General features: G+C 40.8%; 2 protein-coding genes and 1 long non-coding RNA gene across 7 annotated transcripts in view; 2 read left to right on the top strand and 1 right to left on the bottom strand.

The window, feature by feature from the left end:
* The window catches only part of LOC138744205 (uncharacterized), a 41,755-nt gene extending 37,626 nt beyond the window's left edge, over positions 1-4,129 (top strand). The window contains exon 3 of the long non-coding RNA XR_011345359.1: positions 3,782-4,129. This is a non-coding gene — a long non-coding RNA (uncharacterized lncRNA). The remainder of the gene's footprint in view (positions 1-3,781) is intronic.
* The window catches only part of nhlrc2 (NHL repeat containing 2), a 96,782-nt gene extending 78,837 nt beyond the window's left edge, over positions 1-17,945 (bottom strand). For 3 of the 4 annotated variants that reach the window (XM_069899999.1, XM_069900001.1, XM_069900000.1), the window contains exon 1: positions 17,259-17,945. In XM_069899999.1, coding sequence (XP_069756100.1) covers positions 17,259-17,454 — 196 coding nt within the window. In that variant the 5' untranslated portion in view covers positions 17,455-17,945. The remainder of the gene's footprint in view (positions 1-17,258) is intronic. The other variant, XM_069900002.1, reaches the window with a different exon arrangement.
* The window catches only part of dclre1a (DNA cross-link repair 1A (PSO2 homolog, S. cerevisiae)), a 43,544-nt gene continuing 34,811 nt past the window's right edge, over positions 17,610-26,342 (top strand). For both annotated transcript variants that reach the window (XM_069899977.1, XM_069899978.1), the window contains exons 1-2: positions 17,610-18,123; positions 24,487-26,070. In XM_069899977.1, the coding sequence (XP_069756078.1) occupies positions 17,664-18,123; positions 24,487-26,070 (2,044 nt within the window). In that variant the 5' untranslated portion in view covers positions 17,610-17,663. The remainder of the gene's footprint in view (positions 18,124-24,486; positions 26,071-26,342) is intronic.

The raw sequence follows: 26,342 nt of genomic DNA, 5'->3' as shown, positions 1-26,342 counted from the left end.
GGCTTTACTTAAGAAGGGATGGTGCCTTTATTTAAGCATGGCTGCAAGGACAAGCTAAGGAACCACATCAGTGGTAGGCAAGTTATTGGAAAGGAATTTGAGAGACTGAATTTTATTTGTATTTGTAAAGGCAAGGACCATTTAGGCATAGTTTGTTGCATGGGAAATAGTGTTTCACAAATTTTTTTTGAAGAAGTGACCAAGAGGATTAGATGGACTTTAGCTTCGCTTTTCAAAAGGTCCTGCTTGGTTTTGCTGATCCAGAAGGTGCAATTACTTGGGAGCTTGGGTGAGCTAGCCAACTGAACACAAAATTGGAAGGAGGCAGGGTGTGGTCATGGAGGGTTGTTTGGAAACGTGAGCAGCTGAGATCTATGCTGGGACCCCTATTGCTTGTCATATATATGTCAAAAATTTGAATGTGAATGTAGGTGGTGTGCTAAGTAAGTTTGTGGATCATACCAAAATGGGTGGTGTGTTGGACAGTGAATAAGGTTGTTTATGGTTACCACCGAACCTAGATCAACTGTGAAAGTGGGCAAAGGAATGTCACATGAAAAAAAAAACAAAGAAAATTGCAGGCTGATGTATTTTGAGAAGTCAATGACAGAGCCCTGAAGAGTGTTGTACAATAGAGATACCTCTGGGTGCAAGTACATAGTTCCTTGAAAGTGACAACACAGTTAGGTAAGGTGGTGAAGAAGGTATAACGACGTGCTTGCCTTCATTGTAAGGGGCACCTATTTCATCAATTGGGTTGTTATTTGACTCCGTTTTATAATAATCAACTTATTTCTTTTTCAATACATAATCAAAGTTTATTGCATTTGAGATTTAAAGGTGTGAAAAATTTGGGAGATTGTTTTAAAGAGGATAAGTTTTTATCTTTTAATCAGATGAGGGAAGATTTTGGTATTGATAAGAATTCTTTATTTCTTTATTATCAAATTCGATCTTTGGTAAAATGTATGTTTGGTAGAGAGATGACTAAATTTGAGACTTTTCTTATGAAGGTACCAGAGAAGGGTTATATTTCATTTATGTATCAAATTTTACAGGATGGTATGGATAAAAGGTTGGGATAGATCTAAAATTAAATAGGAAGTGGATATTGGTTTTATTTTTTCTGAAGAGGATTGGTTAGATATCTGTTATGATAGTGTAACTAGATTGATAAATGCACATTATGCAATGATTAATTACAATTTTTTTACATCAATATTTGACACTTGAAAAATTTAAATATGGTTTTAATGAATCAGATTTGTGTTTTAGATGTGGTGATACGGTTGGAACTTTTTTTTCATGCTGTTTGGTCATGTATACATATACAATCTTTTGGAAGAAAATTCAATCGTATTTAGAATATTAAAATAGTTTTCGATCCAACAGTATTTTTATTGGGTAGTTTGCAACCTCTGAAAGGCTTGGGATTAAATAAGTTTCAGCTTGCTTTTGTATATTTAGCTTTATCTGGAGCGAAAAAATGTATTGCTAGTACGTGGAAAGATACAAATATGATTGATGTTAATAGATGGCATAATGAGATCAAATATTGTTTAATAATGGAAAATATTATGTATGTTTCACATGATAATTATAATTTTTTAATTAATAAGTGGCTATTATATTCAAAATATTTAATTTCAATTTACATTGATTAGATTTTAATATGTATATTTAACTTTTTTTAATGAAAAATTTATTTATTTGTTTCTTTTCTTTTCCAATCTTTTTATTATTATTATAATTTATAAACACATACAGTTCAAAGAGATATGAAAAATACATAGTAAATAATGAATTAATACAGAGATATTAAACAATAATATTGCAGAATAAAAATATATCATAAAAAAATTTTTTAGATCAATTTAGAGTATGAACTATCTCTAAACAAAAAGATATAATTAATAAAAATACATAAACTTTTTTTTAATATCTTTTTTTATGGCTCTCCTTAGGAGAGTTGGCTGAAGGGGGGTCTCTCTTCTTTTCTTTTTTTATATATATAAAAAATGTTCATGTTCAATTGCTGTGTATGTCATATTATTTGTTTTTTGAACAAATAAATAAAAGTTTTTAAAAAAAAATTGGATTGTCATTTTACAGCTTTACTAGACAGTGGTGAGATTACACCTGGAATATTTTGTGCCATTCTGGTCACCACAATACAAGAAGGATGTGATTGAGTTAGAGATGGAGCAGAAAAGGATCACACTGGGACTAAAGAGCTTGAGTTATAAAGAGAGACAGGACAGGCAGGTTTTTTTTAATATAAACACACAGAGGATGATGGGTTTAAAGAACAAACTACCAAAGGAAGTGGCAGAGTTGGGAACAATTACCATGTTTAAAAAACATTTTAACAGAATCAATGATAGAAAATGTTTAGAGGCACATGGGCCCAATGCAGGGAAATGGATCAAGCAAATTGGTTGGCATGGTTGATTGGGGTCTGTATCTCTGCTGTACATAACTCGATTGCTCTAAAATATTTGTTCAAAGCCTCTATCATATCCTTGTCTCTCATTATTAATTCCTCAGTTACATTCTCCAGGAAATTGTTGTTTAACTTAGTTAATCACTTCCTATTTATGGATGTGTAAAAACTCTTGCTTTTGTATTCCTTCCCCTTAAAATCTAGTTTGTGTTTTTTGTGAAATTTTAGAAGCCTTTGTCATACCATTAATATTTGCAGCATTGTATTCCTTTTCTTTCTATTTGAAATCATTGTTAACTCCCTCAGCTACAATGGATCATCCTTCCCATAATTTTATTTCTCAAAGGAATAAATCTTTGCTCAAAATTATAAAATATAGAATTAAATGTCTGCCGTTGCTATCTACTGTCTAATTGCTTAACCTATTTTGCCAGTTCCCTACCTTCACATCTCTGTATTTGTCCTTACTCAAATATTATACACCAGATCTAAAAATAGCTTGATCCTTGTTGACTCAATAGTTGAGGTCAAGGCCACAGTGGGATCATTTTAAGTGGCCATACCATACCGTATCACATTTTGCTGCTCCCTTCAGTAACAGAGAGGTCACCTAAATGCTCTATTTGCAGAGGGCTAATTTTATTTACTTCATTTTTAGCAAGACACAGGTGTCATTTTAACAGTGGAATTTGTTAACACTGCTGTGAATGCAATTGACAACATTCATGACCATAAGAGCTTCACTCAATTATCTGACCTTTTCCTCAATAGAAAAGTCTTCTACACTCAATCAAGACATGGATGATGCAAAACTATTTGAAAGTGTTCCTCACGTTCAATGCTTTTTGGCATCATACACAGTGTATTCATCCTTAGGGAGCCTGACCTATCTGACATATTCACTGGCTACCAATAGTTTAAGGAATGAATCCAGAGTTAGATGGGCTACATTCTCTTTTCCTTCACTTCCAATATGATCACCTAACACAGAAAATGTTGCAAGACAGCTAACCAAATAACAGAATCCCATTAGAGAATATGACAGACTTGCTCAAAATCCAATTCCAATTTTTCCATCAAGGACATTTTTCCCCATACTGGCATGAACAGTGATAGCAGCATTTCTCATTTCAAATTGTGTTTTAAAAAATGAGTGCGAGGCAAATGTCTAGAAAATTTCTAGGTGTTTCAATTCAAATGTGCTATAAACATAAATAAGAATAAATATGCTGTCAGAGTACCATACAAGAAAAAAAACCATTTTATTTGACTTACAATGTAGCCTGGAATTTTATAAGAAATTCAATAATTGTACATGGGACTGCTTACATTTAACAGGTAACATGAATAACCCAACACCCAACCCACCAATTTTCCCTTGCAACCGCTGCAACCATGTCTGCCTGTCCTGCATCGGACTTGTCAGCCACAAACGAGCCTGCAGCTGACGTGGACATTACCCCTCCATAAATCTTTGTCCGCGAAGCCAAGCCAAAGAAAAGAACATTTAACAGGTAACATGAATATGAAAGTAACAAGCACAAGTGATTGCTGGCAATGTATTGATTACTCTTTGATGTGGACAGCTCATGAAGCCCATCAACAGAATTTCCTGTAATTCCCAAGGTGACACAAGTTCAACTCCATTCATTTCAATGAAAAAAACTGTGAGAAAATAAATTTTAATGTGATTTACATGTTTTAGAATTAAACAAATTCAATCAATATGTAAAAATTAAATATACTTAAATGTGATTGATTTTGTTTGTTTTATTTTTAAACATTTTAAAATGGTTATAGTTTTGAATAGAGTTTTTAAAAAATGTTTGAAAACATCAGATAATGGAGCTGGCTTTGCCCAGAAAGTGTACCCTAAAATTCTGTTCAAGGAAAACTAGGGAGCTATCAGTTTGGGGAATGGTGAGCATACAGATTCTGGGCTGCACTGAAACCCAATAAAGAATTTACCACTTGTGCATTTAAAGATTATTTATTTTAAATTTCCATCCTGTAATAGGTATTTATTGTGCAGGTATAAATATTAATAATTTCAAACACCAGTGATCCTGATAATTTGTGTTTGTTACTAGACCACGTTGTGCTTGACTTCAGATATTCTTGAAATTATTACTGTCAATTGAGTTTAGCTCATTTCCCATGCAAAAACATTCTCAATAATTTTGACAAATTTTTTTAAGTGATTTTTGTTTATTCATAAATGAATGAAAGATTTTTATATTTAAAATATAATTAATTCCACCTCAGTAAAGCTCTACCATAATTTTATCAAAATCATCCACCACAACATTTTGAGAAAGCAAAATATAGCGTTCTTAGTCTTATCCAAAACTTCTGAGCACAGCAACATATAATTACCCAGAATTATGAAGCTACATTTACAAATAGTCATGACTAAAAGTAAGTAAATTCTAATTACTTGTTGCCATAACTAATTTCAATAACCAAGTCTTTTGTCAGGAACTTCACACTTCTTTCTTCCCTTTAGTGTATAAGATTTTGCTTCATTTGCTCTACAATTACCACGGCTAAAAATTAGTTACATCCTAATTTATTCATTCAAGCCCTCTATTACATGAGCTTCCTGCAATTAATGTAATGAACAAGATATAGCTATCAGAAAACTGATCGACATCCCTTCAAATTTTAGATGAAAAATATTCACATCTTTTTTTAGGAAACAAACATTACTGACAGTCTTCAGGAAAATTTAAAAAAAATGAAATCTATACCGAATCATATTTGATTCAAAGGAACAAATGGAAAAAGTAATCTAATTCAAATCATCACTTAAATATGAATGATTTACTCATTCAATGGCCTAAAGGTTGTGGTTGTAATAAAAGTATCAATAAAGGTTCACTGTCATATGTAAAAGTGACAGTAACTGTGATTTCTTTGATTGTATTCCAACACATAAATCCTATAGTTGATGTCTGTGATTCATCCCTTCACCAGAGGCTGCAATGTTTTGCTTCTCCAATAGGATCAAAGGTAATCAGCTGAATTGAAGGAACTTAAAAATACCGTGTAAATCATGAAAATCTGAAGACACCGTGATTGGTGTAAAAATAAAATGCTGGAGAAACTCAGCAAGTCAAATAGTGTACTTTATATAGCAAATATAAACATGCATAACCATCGTTTCAGGTTTAAGCCAATCAAGGTATGAAAAAAATGTAGGTAAGCAGCTGAACCCAATGGTGGTGGGGGGGGGGTGGGGGGGGGGTGGGGGGGGGGTGGTGGTGGAGTGAGGGGCATGGGAGGAGCATAGTCCCAACAGCAGGCGTCAGAGGTGGATAAAGGAGGGAGGGGACACCAGCAAGCAGAGGAAGATGGATGGCTCTGTAAATGAAGGGGGTGGAGAGCTGGAGGAAAGAAGACAAAGGGAAAGGAAAGGGAGAGAGAACAGAGAGTAGGTTAGCAGAAACTGGAGAAGTTAATTTTAATTCCAAATGGATGTAAAGTGCTAAAACAGAAAATTGTGTGGCTCCTCCAATTTACAGGCGGTCTTGGTGGGACAATACATGAGACCAGAGACAGACATGTCAGAATGGGAGTGGGGCACAGAATTGAAGTGATTGGCCACTGGGAGATCCCAGTTACTGATCCAGTCCCGCTCAGCGAAGCAAATTCCCAGTCTATGTCCAGTCTCTCCGATGTAGAGAAGGCCACAGCGAGAGCACCAGATGCAGTAGATAACGCCGCTGGATACACAAGTTGCTTCACTTGATAGGACTGTTTGGGTCCCTGAATGACGGTGAGGGAGGAGGTGGGGGCGCAGGTATAGCACTTCCTGTGGTCGCAGGGGGTAATTGGTGGATGCAGAGACTAGTAGGGTGGTAGGTGAGGTCAAGGGGAATCCTGTGTGTGCTATGTTTGGGGGCAGAGGGGGCCAGGGCAGATGAATGGGAAATGGAGGAGGTGCAGGAAAGACCTGAATTGATAGTGGTGGAGGCAAAGCAACAATTTTTGGAAGAGGAGGACATTTCACATGATCTGGACTGGAAGACCTCATCTTGGGGACAGATACAGCAGAGAAGGAGAAATTGGAGAGGGTGAGAAGAAGTGTCGTCAAGGTAGTTGTGGGTGTTAAAAGTTTGCTTCTTGAAAACAAAATTAGGGATTCTGAGAGACAACTTTAAGCTGAACACAAAGATAATTTCAGATTTGCTGTATCGTGTAGAAGTTGGAGAAATACTAAATTAATTTTTATTGAATTTAACATGTTTAATCGCATAATGATGCTGACACATTGTATTAGTTCAACTGACCCAAAAATGTATTGCCACTGATTTTAGTTTGTACTCAGCATCTGATGCCTCTTGTATAAGTGTCCAACAATTGACAGCCAGCATTCATGGATTCCCATTGCCCTGATACAGCTTTCCCATGGTCAGAATGTCCTGGTGAAACCTTTCAGCATGTCTGTCACTGATTGTACCAAGATCAGCAGGGAATAAGTCCAAGTGTGAAAACAGAAAATGATTTTTTAATATGTTGCCCTTCATGTTTTTATATGCTTGAAGTAGACTTAAAATATGACAGAAAAATCACAAAAATACATTATAGCTAAAAAAAAGCAGTACCTGAAAGAAAAATTTAAACGTGATTTGTTTTGTGATCAGCAGCCCAAAAATCTATAAAATACGTCCAAAACTGTTCAGGAAGTAAAATCTATATGCACTTTCAGCTAGCCAAAATATCCCGATGTAAAGCCGCATTTTATACCCCTATGCGGCTGTCAGGAGGCCACCTGAAAGCGCACAAGGCGCATTTTGTAACCCTTCTCCGGGAGGGATAATCGCCGGACCACTGAAGTCCCCCTAGGCACCTGCTAAGGGGATGACAATCAGCTGGCGAGCGCCTGACAGCCCCCCTCCCCGCTGCCCCTGCTGCAGGCTGTCAGCGCTGGGGCGCCAGGCGTGGGATGCTGGGGCGGCCGGCATGGGCTGTCAGCGTTAGGGTGGCCAGCGCAGGCTGTTAGTGCCTCACCGGCCACCCCAACCCTGATATCTCAAAGGGACAGGAGCCGGAGTGCGCTCCGAGGCGCCTCCCGTGCAGCTGTCCCTTTCAGGTGGCCAGTGCTGCGCTTTCAGCACTGCCACCTGAACAACCATTCCATAGGTCTGAATCTGCTTCTGCAGGCGCATTCTTGGCAGAGAATGCACCTGAAAGTGGCTTAAGTTGTCAGTGTAATCTTTCAGGGTTTTCCCCAGCCAGAAGCTCTCAATGAACAATTAAATCCAAAACCTGCTAAGAGCCAGATCACAGGTACTTAAGTCCAGAAATCCAGAACACTACACAAAGAACAGGTACAACAAAAGTCTGGATGAGAATGGAAACAACGAAGGATACCTGACAGCAGTGGCATGGCCTAAATGACATAACCTGGTGCAATAGGAGACATCAAAGCTTTACTACCAGATAAATTCAGTACCTTCTACACCCAATTTGACCACCAGAAAAAGAAAGAACTTCTTTGCACCCCCACGACCCCTGATGATCCTCTACTGTCAGTATCATAAGATGATGTGCAGACTGCCTTCAGGAGACTAAATACAAGGAAAGCATCCAGTACGGTACCCAGCTGAATACTTAAAATCTGTGCTGACCAATTGGCCAACGTATTCATGGATTTCCTCAACATCTCACTCTGTGTTACCTACCTGTTTCAATGAGGCCTCAGTCATGCCAGTGCCCAAGAAGAGTGTGATAACCTGCATTAATGACTACCAATGGCACTCACATCCACAGTGATGAAGTGTTTGGAGAGGCTGGTGTTGAAGCACGTCACCTCTTGTCTGAGCAATGACATGGATCCGTTCCAATTTACCTACCACAGCAACAGATCTAAAGCAGGTGCCATTTCATTTGTTCTCCACAAAACCCTGTATCACCTGCACAGCAAAGATGCATACATCAAGATGCTCTTTATTGATTACAGTTCAGCATTCAACACTATCGTCCCCTCAAAACTAATCACCAAACTCAAAGACCTGGACTTCAATACCCCGCTGTATTATTTTATCTTGGATTTTCTCACTTCCAGATCCCAATCAGTGAGAATTGACAAGAACATAATTTAATTTAGACACGCAGCACGGTAACAAGCCCTTTTGGCCCATGGGCCAGTGCCACCCAATTACGTCCAATAATCCTACAATCCTCGATAAATGTTGAAGGTGGGAGGAAACCGGAGCCCCTGGGGAAAACCCACGCAGACACAGGGAGAATGTACAAACTCCTTACAGACAGCACAGGATTTGAATCCTGGTCCCAATCACTGGCAGTAGCATTGGACGAGTACTGTGCTAACCATTACACTAACCATGCCACCATCTCCTCCAAAATGTCCATCAGCATTAAAACACTATAGGCCTGCAATACTTAGTCCCATGCTCTACTTGCTTTACACTTATGACTGTGCAGCTTGGAACAACAACACGATGTACAAATTTGTTGACAATACCAAAGTAGCAAAAGAAACGGCAAAGCTGCCCCAATGGCACCTCTATCTCTGGTGCAGACCCTGGGAGAGGGGGCAGCAGAGATAGAATGCTTCTCCACAAGGCCCAACTATCTGGACCTAATGCTGATGCATATACTGGCTTTAAACAGCCTGTTAAAGGAGCCGATGGAGTTTTTATTTAAAATTCTGCAACCGCAGAGTCTGTGCCCAAGATTGTGGAGTCTGTACTGGCAGTGGGATTGTAGACTGAAGGTTCAGTGGATCGAGGAAGGCCACCAGAAATGGGGAGAGTACCACCCCATTGAGAAGGAGAAGCATAGGAGACAACCCTACAGGATGGTTACCACAGCAACGAACCAGCGAGGGGCTCAGCAGCTGAAGGATCCACACAAGATGCAGGATGTTGGCAATTTCTGTTCAAAGGACTCACACATGCTGCCAGCTACTGGAGATTGGCTCATGGGAACCAAGTATCAGAACTGGGATTTAACAGGGTGCTGATGGCAAGACCGTTTTGAGTTTTGTGTGCCCGATGGAGATGTGGGGGGGCTGGTAGTCATGGTGGGGAGCTGGCTGATGGAGGACCTCAGTTTTCTTCAGGCTGACTTCCAGGCCAAACATTTTGGCAGTTTCCGCAAAGCAGGACGTCAAGCGCTGAAGAGCTGGCTCTGAATGGGCAACTAAAGCGACATCGTCTGCAAAGAGTAGTTCACGGACAAGTTTCTCTTGTGTCTTGGTGTGAGCTTGCAGGCGCCTCAGATTGAAGAGACTGCCATCCGTGCGGTACCGGATGTAAACAGCGTCTTCATTGTTGGGGTCTTTCATGGCTTGGTTCAGCATCATGCTGAAGAAGATTGAAAAGAGGGTTGGTGCGAGAACACAGCCTTGCTTCACGCCATTGTTAATGGTGTTAGGTCTGCTTTGTTCATGAATGAGTGAGACAAACACCAGGCTGAGTCGAAATCAGGGTTCTTTGTTCTTTATTACCGGATTGTAACACTTGCAACTAACCATGTTAGTCGGAGAATGCATTCTGCCGTTATCAGCAAAATGGTGATTTTTTATACCCTTGGATACATGCTTAGAACATCATCATATCATTACTTGTCCAATGACTAAAACTGTTGCTATCCTTTCCCTGCTAGCTTCCTGCCTTTCAATCCATCAATGTCTCTCTTATCTTGTAAGTACAAGGATGCATTCACATCTTGTTACAGCCCTGTACAGGGTAACTCCTTACACATTCCCATCTCATGATGTTTTACCTTACAATGGAGAAGGGTTCAGAGACAATGAGATAGACAACAGACTCGCCAAGGCAAATAGCGCCTTTGGAAGACTACACAAAAGAGTCTGGAAAAACAACCAACTGAAAAACCTCACAAAGATAAGCGTATACAGAGCCGTTGTCATACCCACACTCCTGTTCGGCTCCGAATCATGGGTCCTCTACCGGCACCACCTACGGCTCCTAGAACGCTTCCACCAGCGTTGTCTCCGCTCCATCCTCAACATCCATTGGAGCGCTTTCATCCCTAACGTCGAAGTACTCGAGATGGCAGAGGTCGACAGCATCGAGTCCACGCTGCTGAAGATCCAGCTGCGCTGGATGGGTCACGTCTCCAGAATGGAGGACCATCGCCTTCCCAAGATCGTGTTATATGGCGAGCTCTCCACTGGCCACCGTGACAGAGGTGCACCAAAGAAGAGGTAAAGGACTGCCTAAAGAAATCTCTTGGTGCCTGCCACATTGACCACCGCCAGTGGGCTGATAACACCTCAAACCGTGCATCTTGGCGCCTCACAGTTTGGCGGGTAGCAACCTCCTTTGAAGAAGACCGCAGAGCCCACCTCACTGACAAAAGGCAAAGGAGGAAAAACCCAACACCCAACCCCAACCAACCAATTTTCCCCTGCAACCGCTGCAACTGTGTCTGCCTGTCCCGCATCGGACTTGTCAGCCACAAACGAGCCTGCAGCTGACGTGGACTTTTTACCCCCTCCATAAATCTTCGTCCGCGAAGCCAAGCCAAAGATGGCAAGAAGGGTGTCCGACAGGCACCCGAAGGGCCTCTGGTGTTGAAGGCTTCCTGATCATATCAAAGGTTTGGATCTAGAGTTCAAGTTGCCAATGAATTGAACAAAAAAGTGTCTTGTGTGAATGCAGAGGCTGTGGGAGCACTGGAGGTGAATCTACAGACACTCAGTGACTCTCTTTTGCTTCTCTTTCCCTTATTGTAAGGGGCACTGGGGAAGATCAATAGCAACTCTTTGTCTGTCTTACGGCAGATGAATGGAAATTTTGTGTAATATTACATTTTCTGTTTAATCACCTGGCAATTATCTGACAATAAGAAGCAAAGAAGAATGAGTGAAGATTTGATAGAGGTTTACAAGATTATGCAAGGTATAGACAGAGTGGATGCAAGTAGACTTTTTTCACTTAGATTAGGGGAGATAAATACGAGAGGTCATAGCTGAAAGGGGAAAGGTTTAGGGGAACATTAGGGAAAAGATCTTCACTCAGAGTGTGGTGGGAGTGTGGAATGAGCTGTCATCTGAGGTGGTTAATGTAGGCTCGAGCTGAAGTTTTAAGTATAAATTGGAAAGATACATAGGGATGGGAGAGGTCAATTAAACTAATGAAATAATGGTCGGCACAGACTAGAAGGGCCAAATGGCCTCGTGTCTGCTCCATAGCATTCTGTGGTTCTAATAGATGGAATTAGTGGGCTGAATAAACAAGGGTAATGAATTAGCATACATGAAGGAGACTGAAAACTTTGCTGAATCGTGTACTCACAACAACCTCCTACTCAATGTCACCACAACCAAAGAACTAATGTGACTTTCAGAGGGAAAACCAGTGGTGTATGATCCAGTGATCATTGAGGGAAATCAGAGGTGGAAAGGGCAAACAAACAAGTTTAAGCTACTGGGAGTCACTATATCAGAGGACTTTTCCTGGACCCAACATGCTAATGTCATTGTGAAGAAAACACATCAGCACCTCTAGTTCCCCAGGAGTTTACAGAGGTTCAGAAACCTTGGTAAACTTCTAGAGATGTGCAGTGGAAGGTGTGCTGACCGGATGCAGAGGTATGATATGGGGCCACCAATATTTCTCAGTAGAAACCTCTGCAGAAGGTAGTGGACACAGCCCAATACATCACAGGAAAAACTCTCCCCACCGTTGAGAAAATCTACATGGAGAGCAGCAGGAACCATCAAGGATCTACACCACCCAGGACATGCTGTTATAGTTGCCATCAGGAAAGAGGTACAGGTGCCACAAGATTCATACCACCTGGTTCAGGAACAAGTGCTACCCCTCAGACTCCTCAACAACAGACTGAATCAGAGATTCATTTAGGGGTTCTTACTTTGCACATTAGTTATTACTGAATACTTTTTCTATATTGCACAGTTTGTTTATGTTTATTTCTTTGTTTATATTTCTCTTTCTTTTTTGAATATTTTAATTTTGATTTTCAGACTCAAATACAATTAAACAATAATTCTTTTTCAACAATAGTGCATATCATAGAGTCTACTTTATCCCCTACCCCTCTCCCCTCCCTCTTGTACCCTAAAATTATCCAAAAAAAGTTATACAAACTAAACAAATACAAGGAACAAAACATTGTTAAAGCCAAAAACCCTTAATGGAACTTAAGAGCTGAAAAGAAACCTAAAATAAATGAATAAGGAACAAAATGCAAGAGCACGTCACCCACTTCGCTGATCTCAAGCATTGTACTACTGGCACGGCTGTTGTATTTACTCTCTCTAAAAAAGGTATGATTACATCTGTGCACCAATGTTCTGCAGAGAGGGTTGCCACACCCTAACAAATGTGCCATATTTCTTCCTCAAATTGTACGTAATTTTCTCCAGGGAAATACAACTCTCCATTTTTGTATTCCATCGTGTAATATTTAGCTGGAAGTCAGACGTGACCGCTCTACACATCCTAGCGTCCAACAAGGCAACCTTCGCAAACTGAATTTGGTACATATCTTTCTTTTTGAGTGAAGCTTAGTCATCAATATGTAGAAACTGCCTGGCCTGCAGGAAAAAGAATCTCAAAATTGTATGTGATATCACATATGTACTCTGACAATAAATTTGAACTTTGACTTTAATTAGGAATCAAGTTTGCTTTAAAATCCACTGAAAATATTACACTTAATTGAAAGACTAAAAAGTTTTTAAATGGCCTGTGAAACCAGAATAAATATTTAGCAAGCTAAATAAAAATATTTGCATTTCAGTGAGATAAAATATTGAAACGTGTTGGATTTTAAAAAGGAGAAAGGAAAGGAATGGGGACGTGGATGACATTAAACACAAATCTGAGGATTTGGCAACAAAATGGATGCAAAGGATTATTAGATGCCAAGTCCTGAATTGCCTTAGGTTTGCTTAAATAGGCAAGATTGAAAACAAATGTGAACATTTGTCTTCAACAGACCACAAAGAAAATAGTATTTATGTGCAGAAGAAATGGGCTAACACACACACACACAATTATGGTAATAGAAAAAAAATCATCTATTACTTTGGTTAAAAAAAAAAGAAAATGCTGAAAATAACTAGTAGACCAGGTAGCATCCAAGGAGAGACAAAGGGAGTTAACAATTTACCAGGTTAATGATGTTACACCTAATGGTTCTGATGAAGGGTCATCAATCTAAAATGTTAACTCTATTTGATTTTCCAGAGGTTAGCAGGCTTGTGATTATGTGCAAAACTTCTTTTGACTTCAGATTCAGCTTTGACAGTGTTTTTCTATTGGTTACTTTGGTTGGGATAACTTTGGAGCTATGTCTAAATTACTGTGACAGCAAATAAAAAGTAGAGAACTTCTGTGTTGCATACTACTTCTTTCCTTCTTCATTTTTACGTCATGGGGCTCATTCAGGAAAATATAAACCAATCTGTTTCTCCATCTCAAGTTTCAAACTGACAGTTATTTTTAATAGATTTTCAAGTTGCCTTTCAAACTCAAACAGGTCAAGCCTTTGTATATTTTAGAGAAGAGGTTACTCAAAGTTTTCTACATTTTGAATAACTGATGAAAGAAATTTAAATAGGAACTTGTCAGGAACAATGACAGTGTTACTTCAGTTAACATCATTTGTCCATCCACCTAGTAAATAGTTCACTAAATTATATTTGGCTCCAAAATATGGTTTTAATTTGCGGATATACATTAACTAGATTTGAAACAGTAAGCATTATGACAATACAAATTTAAAATGTTTAATTTTGTCAAAAAATGTAGACACTATCTACTGCAGACAATAAATTAAAAATCTAAAATATTGAAAACATTCAGCCGGAGAATTAAGGAAACACGCAAAGGAAATTTAAACCTGTAAGGTTTGGACCTGAAATGTTAACCGTCCCTTTGCTTCCAGATGCTAGTTGACTCACTCATTTGCTCCCGAAGTTGATTAGCATAAAATAATATTTTTCACAATAATTCCAGTTACTCTCAATACATTTAGTGATGAGTGTATATTGTCATAAATACATTGTACATAAACACTGAAATTCTTTCTTGATGCAGTTACACTAACATTAAATTCTACACGAGAAATAAAAACCAAACTAAAAGAATATTAACTGTTGCAGCCAATGCAAAAAAGTTAATATTAAAATAGTTCAGATAACTACTGGTACTCTTCTAGAATGGAACATTCTAGATGACCAGTCGTATCTTGGAACGGATCTATGTTGGGGAATTGCAGAGTAAAATGATCGATTTCCTTCTGAACTCTGTCTCTGAATCCTTCTCATTTTTTCTGTTGCTATGGACCCTGAGCACCCTGCAGATTCTACTGGCCTCTAAAATCTGTCTGACCGTCAGAATATTGAGCACAGAATCAGAAAAAAGTGGACACGAGGAGTTAAAATGCAGTGAAATATCTCAACATGGTAACCACCACTGCCAAACTCTCACGAGAGGCGTTATTTTCCATAGATAGGCCCGATTTTCACTGTGATTGCTTTTTTTATATTTTTTTAAAATTCAGTTGTATGTGTGGATGGATGCAAGTTACATTGGTTGCAAGTTGGGAAATACCTGTATTGATGAAACGTTATTAATCAGAAATGTTAACTTTCTTATTTCTCTTCCTTGTGCTGTGGGTGACTTGTAGTTTACATTTCAATTTATAAATAATACAGAATTATTTCATCATCAGAAAATAGCCACAAGATGTTATGTAAATGGTTTCAAATGTAAAACAATAATTCTGGAATATTTGTCAGATATTCTCAGGGCATCGCTAAGGTGAATAGTCATAATCTATTTTCTCAGAGGATGATACTCTAAAACTCAACCGCATAAATTTGTGAGAGGGGAAAGAATTAATGGAGACCCAAGGAGCAGTTTTTTTCCACATGGAGGGTGGTGAGCATGTACAGCAAGTGCCAGAGGTAGCCATAATTATCTTGACAACATCTCTTCACCCTCTGTCCCCTGTAAGCATTCTAATCCTTTCTCTTAATTTTCCATCACTATCACATCTGCTCCCAGGATGTGATTTTCCATTCCTGATCATCCGAGATGTCGTCCTTTAAAAAACATGGCTTCCCCTCTACCACCATCAACTCAGCCCCGACCGACATCCCCTCCATTTCCCGTAACTTCCCAGGCCCCTTCTGACCCTAAACACAGCAAGGACAGGATTTCTCTTGTCCTCACCTACCACCAACCAGCCTCTGCATCCAACATATTATCCTCCGCAATTTCCATCATCTACAATATATTCCCACCACCAGACACATCTTCCCCTCTCCACCTTCTAAAAGGACCACTCTGTCATCCATTCATCCCTTCACTAATCGGCCCTTGATTCCTACCCTGGAAAACACTGGACCTGCTACACTTGCGTCCTCACTTCCTTCCTCACCACCATTCAGGGCCCCAAATAGTCCTTCTAAGTGAAGCAACACTTGTGAATCTGCAGGGATCATCTACTGTATCCTGTTCTCCTGTTGTGGCCTTCTCTACTTCAGAGAGATTGGAGATCATTTTGTTGCACACCTTCAACCTGTCTGCTGCAATCGCATGGATCTCCCAGTGGCCAACCATTTTAATTCTGCACCGCACTCCCTCATGCTCTTCCAAACCAAGGCTTTCTGCAAATTGGAGGACCAACACCTAATATTCTATCTGGGCACTCTCTAACCGAATGGCTTCTCTGGTTTCTGTCAGTCCCCTTCCTGTCTCACTCTCTTCCACATTCCTCTGTCTCCTTTCTTCCAGCTCTCAATCCTCTTCTATTCGGCGAGCTCTCCCCTCCCCATCACTTCTCAGCTTTTTTCTCTTGTGCCACCTAATCAGTATCCACCTACGACCTCTTGCCTGTGGGCTTTCCCTTTTCCCCCACTATGTTATTCAGTCGCCTGTCTGTTTTTTTCCTCAAACCTTGAAGAACGCTGCGTGCATTGCAGGGTTTTTTTTGTTTTCAGCATTGTTCGTAAACACATGCGGCTGTGGAGTGAAGGCCAGTCGAGATAGACTGGACAGTCCACGCATTTCGTCATTTGTTGCCTTTTAAAGTGTAAGACCCACATGAAGCCATTAGCAAGATGCTCAGCTGTTATCACTTCTCCTCTCCCCCCACCCCCTCTCCTCTCCCCCCCACCCCCTCTCCTCTCCCCCCCACCCCCTCTCCTCTCCCCCATCCCCTCTCCTCTCCCCCCCACCCCCTCTCCTCTCCCCCCCACCCCCTCTCCTCTCACCCCCCCCACCCCCTCTCCTCTCACCCCCCCCACCCCCTCTCCTCTCACCCCCCCACCCCCTCTCCTCTCACCCCCCCACCCCCTCTCCTCTCACCCCCCCACCCCCTCTCCTCTCCCCCCCATCACGTAATTTTCAAACACATCTCCCGATTCTGCGCACAATTCCGCATAACGGGTTCCTCCAGCATTTCGTTTACGGATAATCGGTCGGTGCACGCAGAACGTCGGCTTGAGCGGTATCGGTCTCCGTCACCTCACCATCTTGGACGGGGCACATGCTCAAAACTCAGGAAGCACTTCCTTCTCTCGTCCCCCAAACAAACACGGTCGCAACCCTGTTCCTGCCCCAGCGAGGCGGACCCGGCTGCGCCCTCCTCTTAACGCTGGCCCGCGGGTGCATTTGCGACACGTTTGTCCGCCGACCGAGGCTGTCGGCCTCTGCGTAAAAAAAAACTCCACTGCATTTCCAAACCAGCTTGAGTACCCAGGGAGGCTTCTTCCTCCACCCCCACCCCTCCCCTCCCCGGGCCCCCACCTTCAGCGGGTGCGAGACAGGGAGGAACTCACCTTCCTCAAACTCGGGGACGCTCAAATCCGTGCCTCGCCCGTCGATCTTTTGGAGGGACCGGAGGATGAGCCGTTCTTTCTCGACCGGGCTGTCAGCAGCTCGCAGGGCGTCCTCCAGCTCGGCCTGAGCTGCGAAAGCGGCAGCCATGGCGACAGCAGCGAGAGGGGAGCCAACCTTACTCCCCCCATCCCACATTCGCCATCGGAAAACTTCAGACCACAATTTGTGATCGTCCCCCCCCCCAAAATAAAAATCACATTCTCTCACATGCCGTTCCCCAACTCATCCAGAATAGTTTTGAGATTTTGCGGTCGTTTATTTTTTTTGAGGAATGGTGTCGAATGTGCGGATTGGAACCCACCCCGACCGTATTTTGACCGGCTCTCGGGTGCGAGAAGCGCGCGATGAGCCAGGAGGAGGCTATTTGGGACTATAAATCTGTGCGCGAACGGACACGTCCCGTGAAGAATGCAGTGGTCGGCGACCCCTCGCTGGTGAAGGCGATCAGGCGGCCGAAAGCCGTGCGGGGGGGATGCCGCAGAGGTCGCGCTGATCCGCCCCGCTCCTCTGGCAGCTGGGGCAGAGCCAGGCGCCGCCGCGCTGAGCGGGGGGCTGGGGGCACCGATCCGCTCCCCGGCCGGCCTCTCAGCCCCCCCGCCCGCAGTGCACACGACCAAGCCGCCCTCAGCCCTCTCCAGCCAACCAAATGCACGAAAGGGCCCGGTGGGAAATGCACCCCCAACTCCAAGCCGGTCCACACCGGCTCCTGTCCAATCTGTCAAATGCCCTTCTCTCTGTTACTGATAGAGACGCCGCGGTGGCATGTTGCAGAATGTTTGGACACACCGGGATCTACAGATAAAGGTAAGATGCAGGGCGGTTTTAAACCGAATCGTTAGGGTGGTTTTTTAAACTTCGTAGGATGTGAATGAAGCTGATAAAGCCAGCATTTATTGCACATCCCGAACAAGCATTACAAAATTAGTAATGAGCAATTGAAATGCTCATTGTGAATATATTCTCACAGTGATGTTGGCTACGAGTTCTGATGTTTGGCCCAGATACAAGGATGTTTGTGTGTGTGTGTGTATATATATATATATGTGTGTGTATATGTGTGTATATATATGTGTGTGTATATATATATGTGTGTGTATATATATATGTGTGTGTATATATATATGTGTGTGTATATATATATGTGTATATATATATGTGTATATATATATGTGTATATATATATGTGTATATATATATGTGTATATATATATGTGTATATATATATGTGTATATATATATGTGTATATATATATGTGTATATATATATGTGTATATATATATGTGTATATATATATGTGTATATATATATGTGTATATATGTGTGTGTGTGTATATATATATATATATTCTTGGCTTCGCGGACGAAGATTTATGGAGGGGTAATGTCCAGCTGCAGGCTCGTTTGTGGCTGGCAAGTCCGATGTGGGACAGGCAGACATGGTTGCAGCGGAAAATTGGTTGGTTGGGGCTGGGTTTTTCCTCCTTTGTCTTTTGTCAGTGAGGTGGGCTCTGCGGTCTTCCTCAAAGGAGGTTGCTGCCCGCCGAACTGTGAGGCGCCAAGATGCACGGTTGGAGGCGAGATCAGCCCACTGGCGGGGGTCAGTGGGGCAGGCACCAAGAGATTTCTTTAGGCAGTCCTTGTACCTCTTCTTGGGTGCACCTCTGGTACGATGGCCAGTGGAGAGCTCGCCATACAACACGATCTTGGGGAGGCGATGGTCCTCCATTCTGGAGACGTGACCTACCCAGCACAGTTGGATCTTCAGCAGCGTGGATTCGATGCTGTCGGCCTCTGCCATCTCGAGTACTTCGATGTTAGGGATGAATTCACTCCAATGAATGTTGAGGATGAGCGGAGACAACGCTGGTGGAAGCGTTCTAGGAGCCATAGGTGATGCCGGTAGAGGACCCATGATTCTGAGCCGAACAGGAGTGTGGGTATGACAACGGTTCTGTATACGCTTATCTTTGTGTGGTTTTTCAGTTGGTTGTTTTTCCAGACTCTTTTGTGTAGTCTTCCAAAGGCGCTATTTGCCTTGGCGAGTCTGTTGTCTATCTCGTTGTCGATCCTTGCATCCGATGAAATGGTGCAGCCGAGATAGGTAAACTGGTTGACCGTTTTGAGTTTTGTGTGCCCGATGTATATGTGGGGGGGGCTGGTAGTCATGGTGGGGGCTGGTAGTCATGGTGGGGGCTGGTAGTCATGGTGGACCTCAGTTTTCTTCAGGCTGACTTCCAGGCCAAACATTTTGGCAGTTTCCACAAAACAGGACGTCAAGCGCTGAAGAGCTGGCTCTGAATGGGCAACTAAAGTGGCATCGTCTGCAAAGAGTAGTTCACGGACAAGTTGCTCTTGTGTCTACACACACACACACACACACACACACAGTATATATAAATATATTTATATCTTTGTGTAGATGTGTGTATATATATATATATATATATAAAAAAAGAGAAAGCGGGGGGTGTATATTATCTGGAGCAGTAAATGTAACTTTTTAAATGAGGGAAGGCCACAAGTGAAACAGCTAAGCACCAAATTCTTTGGCGTTCACTTAATCAGTGACCTAAACATCTCCTCACTTGTCAGAAAGGCACAACAGCGACTGCAATTCCTGAGAAGACTGACGTTGGGAAGGCTACCGGCCACCATTATGTCAACCTTCTAAGGAGCTAAATTGAGAGCATCCTGACCAGCTGCATCACAGTGTGGTATGGTTGCTGCAGAGAAATGGATTGGAAGTCAATACACAGGCATGGCAAAGAGGATCACTGGAGTCTCCCACCCACCCCATCAACATGATCTGAAGAGGGTGCACAAAATCATTGAGGTTCCCACACACAGCATCTTTTAGCTGTTCTCGAGGGGAAAGAGATACAGGAATATTAAGAAGCAGTACCACCAGGCTGAGGAACAGCTTCTTCCCACGGGCAGTGAGAATACTGAACGACCAAAGGAACTGCTCATACTAACCATCCGAGACTCTCATATTTACAAAACTATATTTGTATACATGAATACTTGTCCTGTATATGTATTGTTTGTCTGTATAAGTGTGTTCTGCCAGAGGACACAATTTTGTCAGGTTGTAAATTTAGGTTTAAGCAACGGCCTGACAAATCCTTCGTTTTTTTTTATATAAATGTGTAGTTCAAACAGTTTCTAACTCCAAGCATGAATATGCCTTAGGATAGGTGCAAGAGGCAGCTCTGAACCATACCAGAAAGGACTGATGGAAAAAGAATAATTTTTCTCCACTTTTCTCAGAGTTCCATAAACATAGATGGTCAAAACTATTATTTTCCTGCGACTTCTGTGAGTAGTTCTGGATCTGGAATAGGAAAGCTGTCAAAGCTGTGAAGTACAAAAATTGAAAGCTCACACACTATTTTTTTGTATTCTAATATATTCCATCCAACCTTGAGGCTCCAATTTACAACTCTTGTCGACTTGACTTTGGTCTTTTGACTTCATCATGCTACATTTTGTCTGTTAAGCTTGCAATCTTGCATTAGTGATAGAATACTTATCTTACAGAAATGAGTTGCCATGAGGATAAAGTGTATTTGGGATTAAAATTTGACAGATGTTATTTTATATGGGAAAATTTTCAACCCACTCACAAAAAAAGCTGATACTCCCTATCCTACTTAATGCATTCTTTTCAAAGGTTCAGATCACATCTGATGTTTTTCAAAGCATTGTCAGAGCCTCAGAGTTTTTGCATCAGTAATGTTCTGCATCATATTCCATGTTTGATTAACTGATGAATCAAAGGAGGTATAAAAATGGACAAGATTGTTCTGTTATTATAATGCAAAAAAAATCTCCAGTATGCAAAACTTTCCTTTAAACTGGAAATAATTTCTAATTTATTACTTATAATTTAGGCAGTCCCCAAATCAATGCAAGCATTGGACTCACGATGGTTGCTTCAAATAAATCAAACCAATTTCACCCTAATTGTGAATAAACTGCAAGATCTAGATTATTACCATTTGTAATTTTTTGCAAATTTTGTTTGATTTATAGGAATGCTAAGTATTTTCATCGATGGCAAATACAATTATTTTCATTTTAATGTGATTGGTAACTTATTACCATACTTACTCAGTTTGAATTCATGTTACATGAGCTATAATTTCATTGAGGTACTTGCTATTGTGTTACAGAGATGACCATGAAGTTGAGAACAATTCAGAAAAATCATTCAAGTTCATTGCCACATGCATCAGGGTGTAGTGGGAAAGTTTGATATGTTAACATATCTACCTCGGCATTCCATACTTAATGCAGCAAGTAAAACATAGTGCATAGTTACAGACCGAGATCAGTCCATACAGAACAAAGGCAGCGTAATGTCACAAGTGTAAGGTTCATTCAAGAGCCTGAAGGTGATGTGAAAGAAATTGTTCTTGAATCAGGTGGTGTGTGATCTTACACTTGTGAATCTTCTTACCTATGGAAGGAAGGAGGTGGCCATGGTGGTGAAATGAATCCTTTCATGTGTTGGCTGCTTTCCCAAAGCAGCAGGAAGTATAGATGGTGTCAATGGAGGGGGTGGGAGGGGGTGGCATTCATAACTCTCAGCAGTTTCTTGCATGCTTTGGCAGAACAGTTCCCTCACCACACAGCTGTCCACCTTTTCAGAATACTTTTATTGCTGCATCAGTAGAAGTTTTTGAGGGATATAGGAGACATGCCAACTTTTATGTACTAAACTAGACCCTTCTGCTACATTGACCATCTTATTCTTTCATTTCAAGACCATTGTGTCCCTTTCTATTCTTCACCTCCTTCTCGAAGTTTGGTATGACTGAACTCTCTTTCTTGACCTTGCTCATCTTATAACCATGACTTGACAGAACTAATATTTCTACTGTGCCATAAATTCATCTATCTTGTCACCAGAGTTGTATGTATTCCTATAAAGACCCCTCAGTTTTGTCGTTTTATCATTTTCCCCTGCTTTGACTCAACCTGAAGGAGTAATCTGAATGCTGTAGCCTTATCATTTGCTTTCCTTTTATATTCCTTGTTCTTAATTTTCCCTTTCATCAAAGCCTACTTTTACTCTCATCCCATCCCAAAACATTTTCTATATCCATCATTCTTTATAAGTCCAAGACGACAACCTTCTACACACACATCTTACAGTTTTCCAGAAAATCTGTAAGATGTGTGTGTAGAAGGTTGTCGTCTTGGACTTAACCCTTTAAGCATATTCGTTAAACTTATTCAAATATCCTGTGCCCCACTTTGAAAAATCAATGTTTTAAACTGAGGTTTCATGAGCTTATGTAATATATTAAAAAGTGTAGCAACATTTCTCAAAGAAAAACAGCAGTTTCCCTTGATTCACTTAGCCAGAATTTTTCCTGAAACAATATTACAGCCCCAGATGGTCGTTATCTCGTCGTTGATTGTGGTACACCTTTGTGTGCAAGTTTGTTGCTGTATCCTAGATGGCAATAAAGATTGCAAGTCCAATTCCCTCCCACCCTCCAAAGGTAGTGGGTTTGTAGGTTCATTGGTGTATTTCCCAAGATCGTGTTCTATGGCGAGCTCTCCACTGGCCACTGAGACAGAGGTGCACCAAAGAGGTACAAGGACTGCCTAAAAAAATCTCTTGGTGCCTGCCCCATTGACCACCGCCAGTGGGCTGATCTCGCCTCCAACCGTGCATCTTGGCGCCTCACAGTTCGGCGGGCAGCAACCTCCTTTGAAGAAGACCGCAGAGCCCACCTCACTGACAAAAGACAAAGGAGGGAAAACCCAACCCCAACCCACCAATTTTCCCCTGCATTCGTTTCTCCCTGTCCTGCATCGGACTTGTCAGCCACCAACGAGCCTGCAGCTGACGTGGACATTACCCCTCCATTAATCTTCGTCCGCGAAGCCAAGCCGAAGAGAGGAGGTGTTTGGGCAGCACGGGCTCATGGGCCGGAAGGGCTTGTTACCATGTCGTATCTCAAAATGTTTCAGAAAGTATATGCAGTACAAGGGAAATGGGGGAGGGTTGTTAACAGAAACAAAGTTTATGCAATTGGTTGTAAATGACTAGGATCATTAAAATATTATGCAAAGCGAGTCTTTCTTTATAGCAGAATTCCAAATAACTAAAAAGCCTGTATATTTACAAAAATCAATGGCTGAGATTTGAGAGAGTTGCTGGAATCCTCCTCCAACCCATAGTTAGAGACTGCCCTTAAGCAGTCTACAAGACTCCATTTGATGAAGAAATGATAATCATATCTCATTGTGTCCAAGATGTCTCCATCTTGCACATCAATCCATCTGTCTGTGGGTTTCTGCACCTTACAATGAGACCCAATGCCAGCTGGAGGAAGAGTACCCCAGTTTCAATCTGGGCATGTTGTAGCCTTCTGGACAATATCAAATGCTCCAACTTTAGGCAACTCACTTTTACCTCAGATGCACATCTGTGCTTCAGGTCAAGATCCTGCATCAGAACTAGAGGAAAGAGGAAAGATGGCCAGTATAAAGGTTGAGAGAGTGGGACAAAGGGATTAGGATAGAAACGGATAAGTGGACTAAGGTAAGGATGTGATAATGGGCAGATGGGACCAGACGAGTGGAAGGATATAGGAAAGGTAAGCAAATTAAGAAAAACAATGGATAGATGAGTGTATGTTGGAGAACACAAGAGTGGGTGGGTTACTAGAGATGTTAATGCTCATATCAGGTTGTAAATCACTCAAATGAAATACCTGTATTAACAAGTCAAGAGATTCACAAGTAGGGTAGTGATTGTAAATTAGATCATATCTCATAGAAGATGAAGTTTTCATTTGACAATCCTGACATGTGTATGCTGTATGATTGTTTCCTCTGGAGTATGTTAGTGGCTAGAATAGATAAAGAAGGAACTTTGCAATATAGTCCAAGTTCATCTGGATCTTTCTTCCATGTTTGGGTTAATTGTGGAAACATCTAATGTCCTAGTTATCCTCAGTGTTATTAAACATGATTTTGAAAAGGAATGTTTAATGCAATACCAAGAAAAATGTTTGATAAGCCATTAACTTAAGGAATGAAAACTATGAAAGAATAAATTGAATTATTTCAAACTAAAATTACACAAGAATAAACTCTCAATTTTTCAACAAAATTCTGATATGAAAAATTTACTTCAATTTCAGAATGTCCTGATGGCCTACTTTGTAATAATACAATTCCAAAGCACTACAAACGTTACTCCCATTTATTACTTGCTGAAAGTAGGGCCTTGAGCCAAAATGATACTCATTCCACATTCTGCAGTAGCTTTGAGGACCAAACCCTTGTTGATTCAGCAGATCATAACAATTTGCAATCTTTGCAAAGCAAACCAAGTCAGATTAAAGAAACTCTAACAAGCAAAAATCAAAATGCCCTACAGTTGCTAAAATTACCTGTTAGAAAAGTTATCGATGAAAACTCAAATGAATGTAAACTTTTAAGAAAACCAAGAAAGACTCACTTTTCTGAAAAAGTTTCCAAAACCGGAAGATCTGCACAACTGGATAGATCACCATCTAACAACCTTCACAGCAAATTGACTCGTTCAATATCACAATTATCAACAGACCTCACACCTGGGGTCAATCTGGATCAATTGTTTAATGAGGCAACAGTCCACAATGAAACAATTGAGCTGAAGAGTTCCTCAACACATGAATTGACTTTTGTTCTTGCTTCAGATGCTGAGAGTGACGATAACATCAGTTACTCTCCACTTTGTAGTGATGACGAAATCCCTCATCAAAATTCCAGACCTTGTCCAAGGAAGCAACTGTTTCAAGGTTGTCGTCGTAAAAATGAAAATATTATGTTTTATGACTTCAGAAATCTGAAGAACCTTAATGAGAAGTTAAGGTGCCAATCCAGTGACATTAACGACATTGTCACACCTGGTGGTTATGCTCAAGGCAATGATACAGATTCTGTTCTATTAACTAATAATGTTAATATTTCAACAGAAAATAGAATAGAGTATGAAACACATGTTCCACATCCAAAATCTGTACCATCAACATATAACTGGATTTTTTTAGATAATGGAAACAACAAAGAGGTGAATAATCAGTCACAATCTGATCTAATAAGATCAGACTTAATTAAATTGGAAGCAGAAGATATAAATTCTACCAGTTTATTGGAGCCATCTCAAATGAAAGAAGAACCAAGTCATTCACTCCTATGTGGTGTCATGGAAGATTATCAAGTTAGAAAAGAAAAGAAAGGTAATTCCAGAGAGACTTTGTTAGCTAACCCTCAGAACTTAAGTTTACCTTTGTTAAATACTGTGAAAATGGGAAGCCCTTTACAAAGTTACAATGGTACAAAAAGCAGAACAAAATCTTTGGAACTAGCATCACTAAGTTTATCGGAAAGAGGTTCCATAAACACACCCAAGAGGGCTGCTATTAATAAAGAATTAAAGCAAACTAACATAGGTGTTTTCTTTGGACTTGAACCAAAAATCAAAGAAGAAAAGCAATGCCTCAAAAACGTACCTCAAGGAAAAACAAAAGAACTATTTTCTGAAGTCTCATATACTGCAAAAAGACAAAGACAAAGGAAGAGAAAAATAGATTGTTCCATAGGAGATGAGACTTGCATAGGAAGTAAAGAACAACTTCAAACAGAGCCTGTTGATGAACAAAGGAGAACAAAAAGACAACGAAGAGGAATAAACACAGACAGCAAACCTAAGCAGTGTCCGTTTTACAAGAAGATTCCAGGTAAGCTATCAATTATTTGAGTTTGGTTCAAGATACTTTATGTACAAATTGGAAGTCAAATTCATAAGTAGTTACATTTTATTTTCATAAGATGTGTTGTCATGGTCTGTTTTTGAGTCTGTCAGGACCAGCTTTTCATGATGACCTACAGTTGGAAAGGAACAAGGTTTCAAATGCTATTTAACTGTTGGTCCATTGGACGAGATGGACCAAGTGTAAATTTTATGTAGAAAGTTGGCCAGGTATTGTTGCTGCTATTATAGCTTTTTAAA

Source organism: Narcine bancroftii, chromosome 10 (genome assembly GCF_036971445.1).
Source record: "Narcine bancroftii isolate sNarBan1 chromosome 10, sNarBan1.hap1, whole genome shotgun sequence".
In the NCBI taxonomy this organism is placed as follows: Eukaryota; Metazoa; Chordata; class Chondrichthyes; order Torpediniformes; family Narcinidae; genus Narcine; species Narcine bancroftii.
This window is presented reverse-complemented; position numbering and strand designations above follow the sequence as displayed.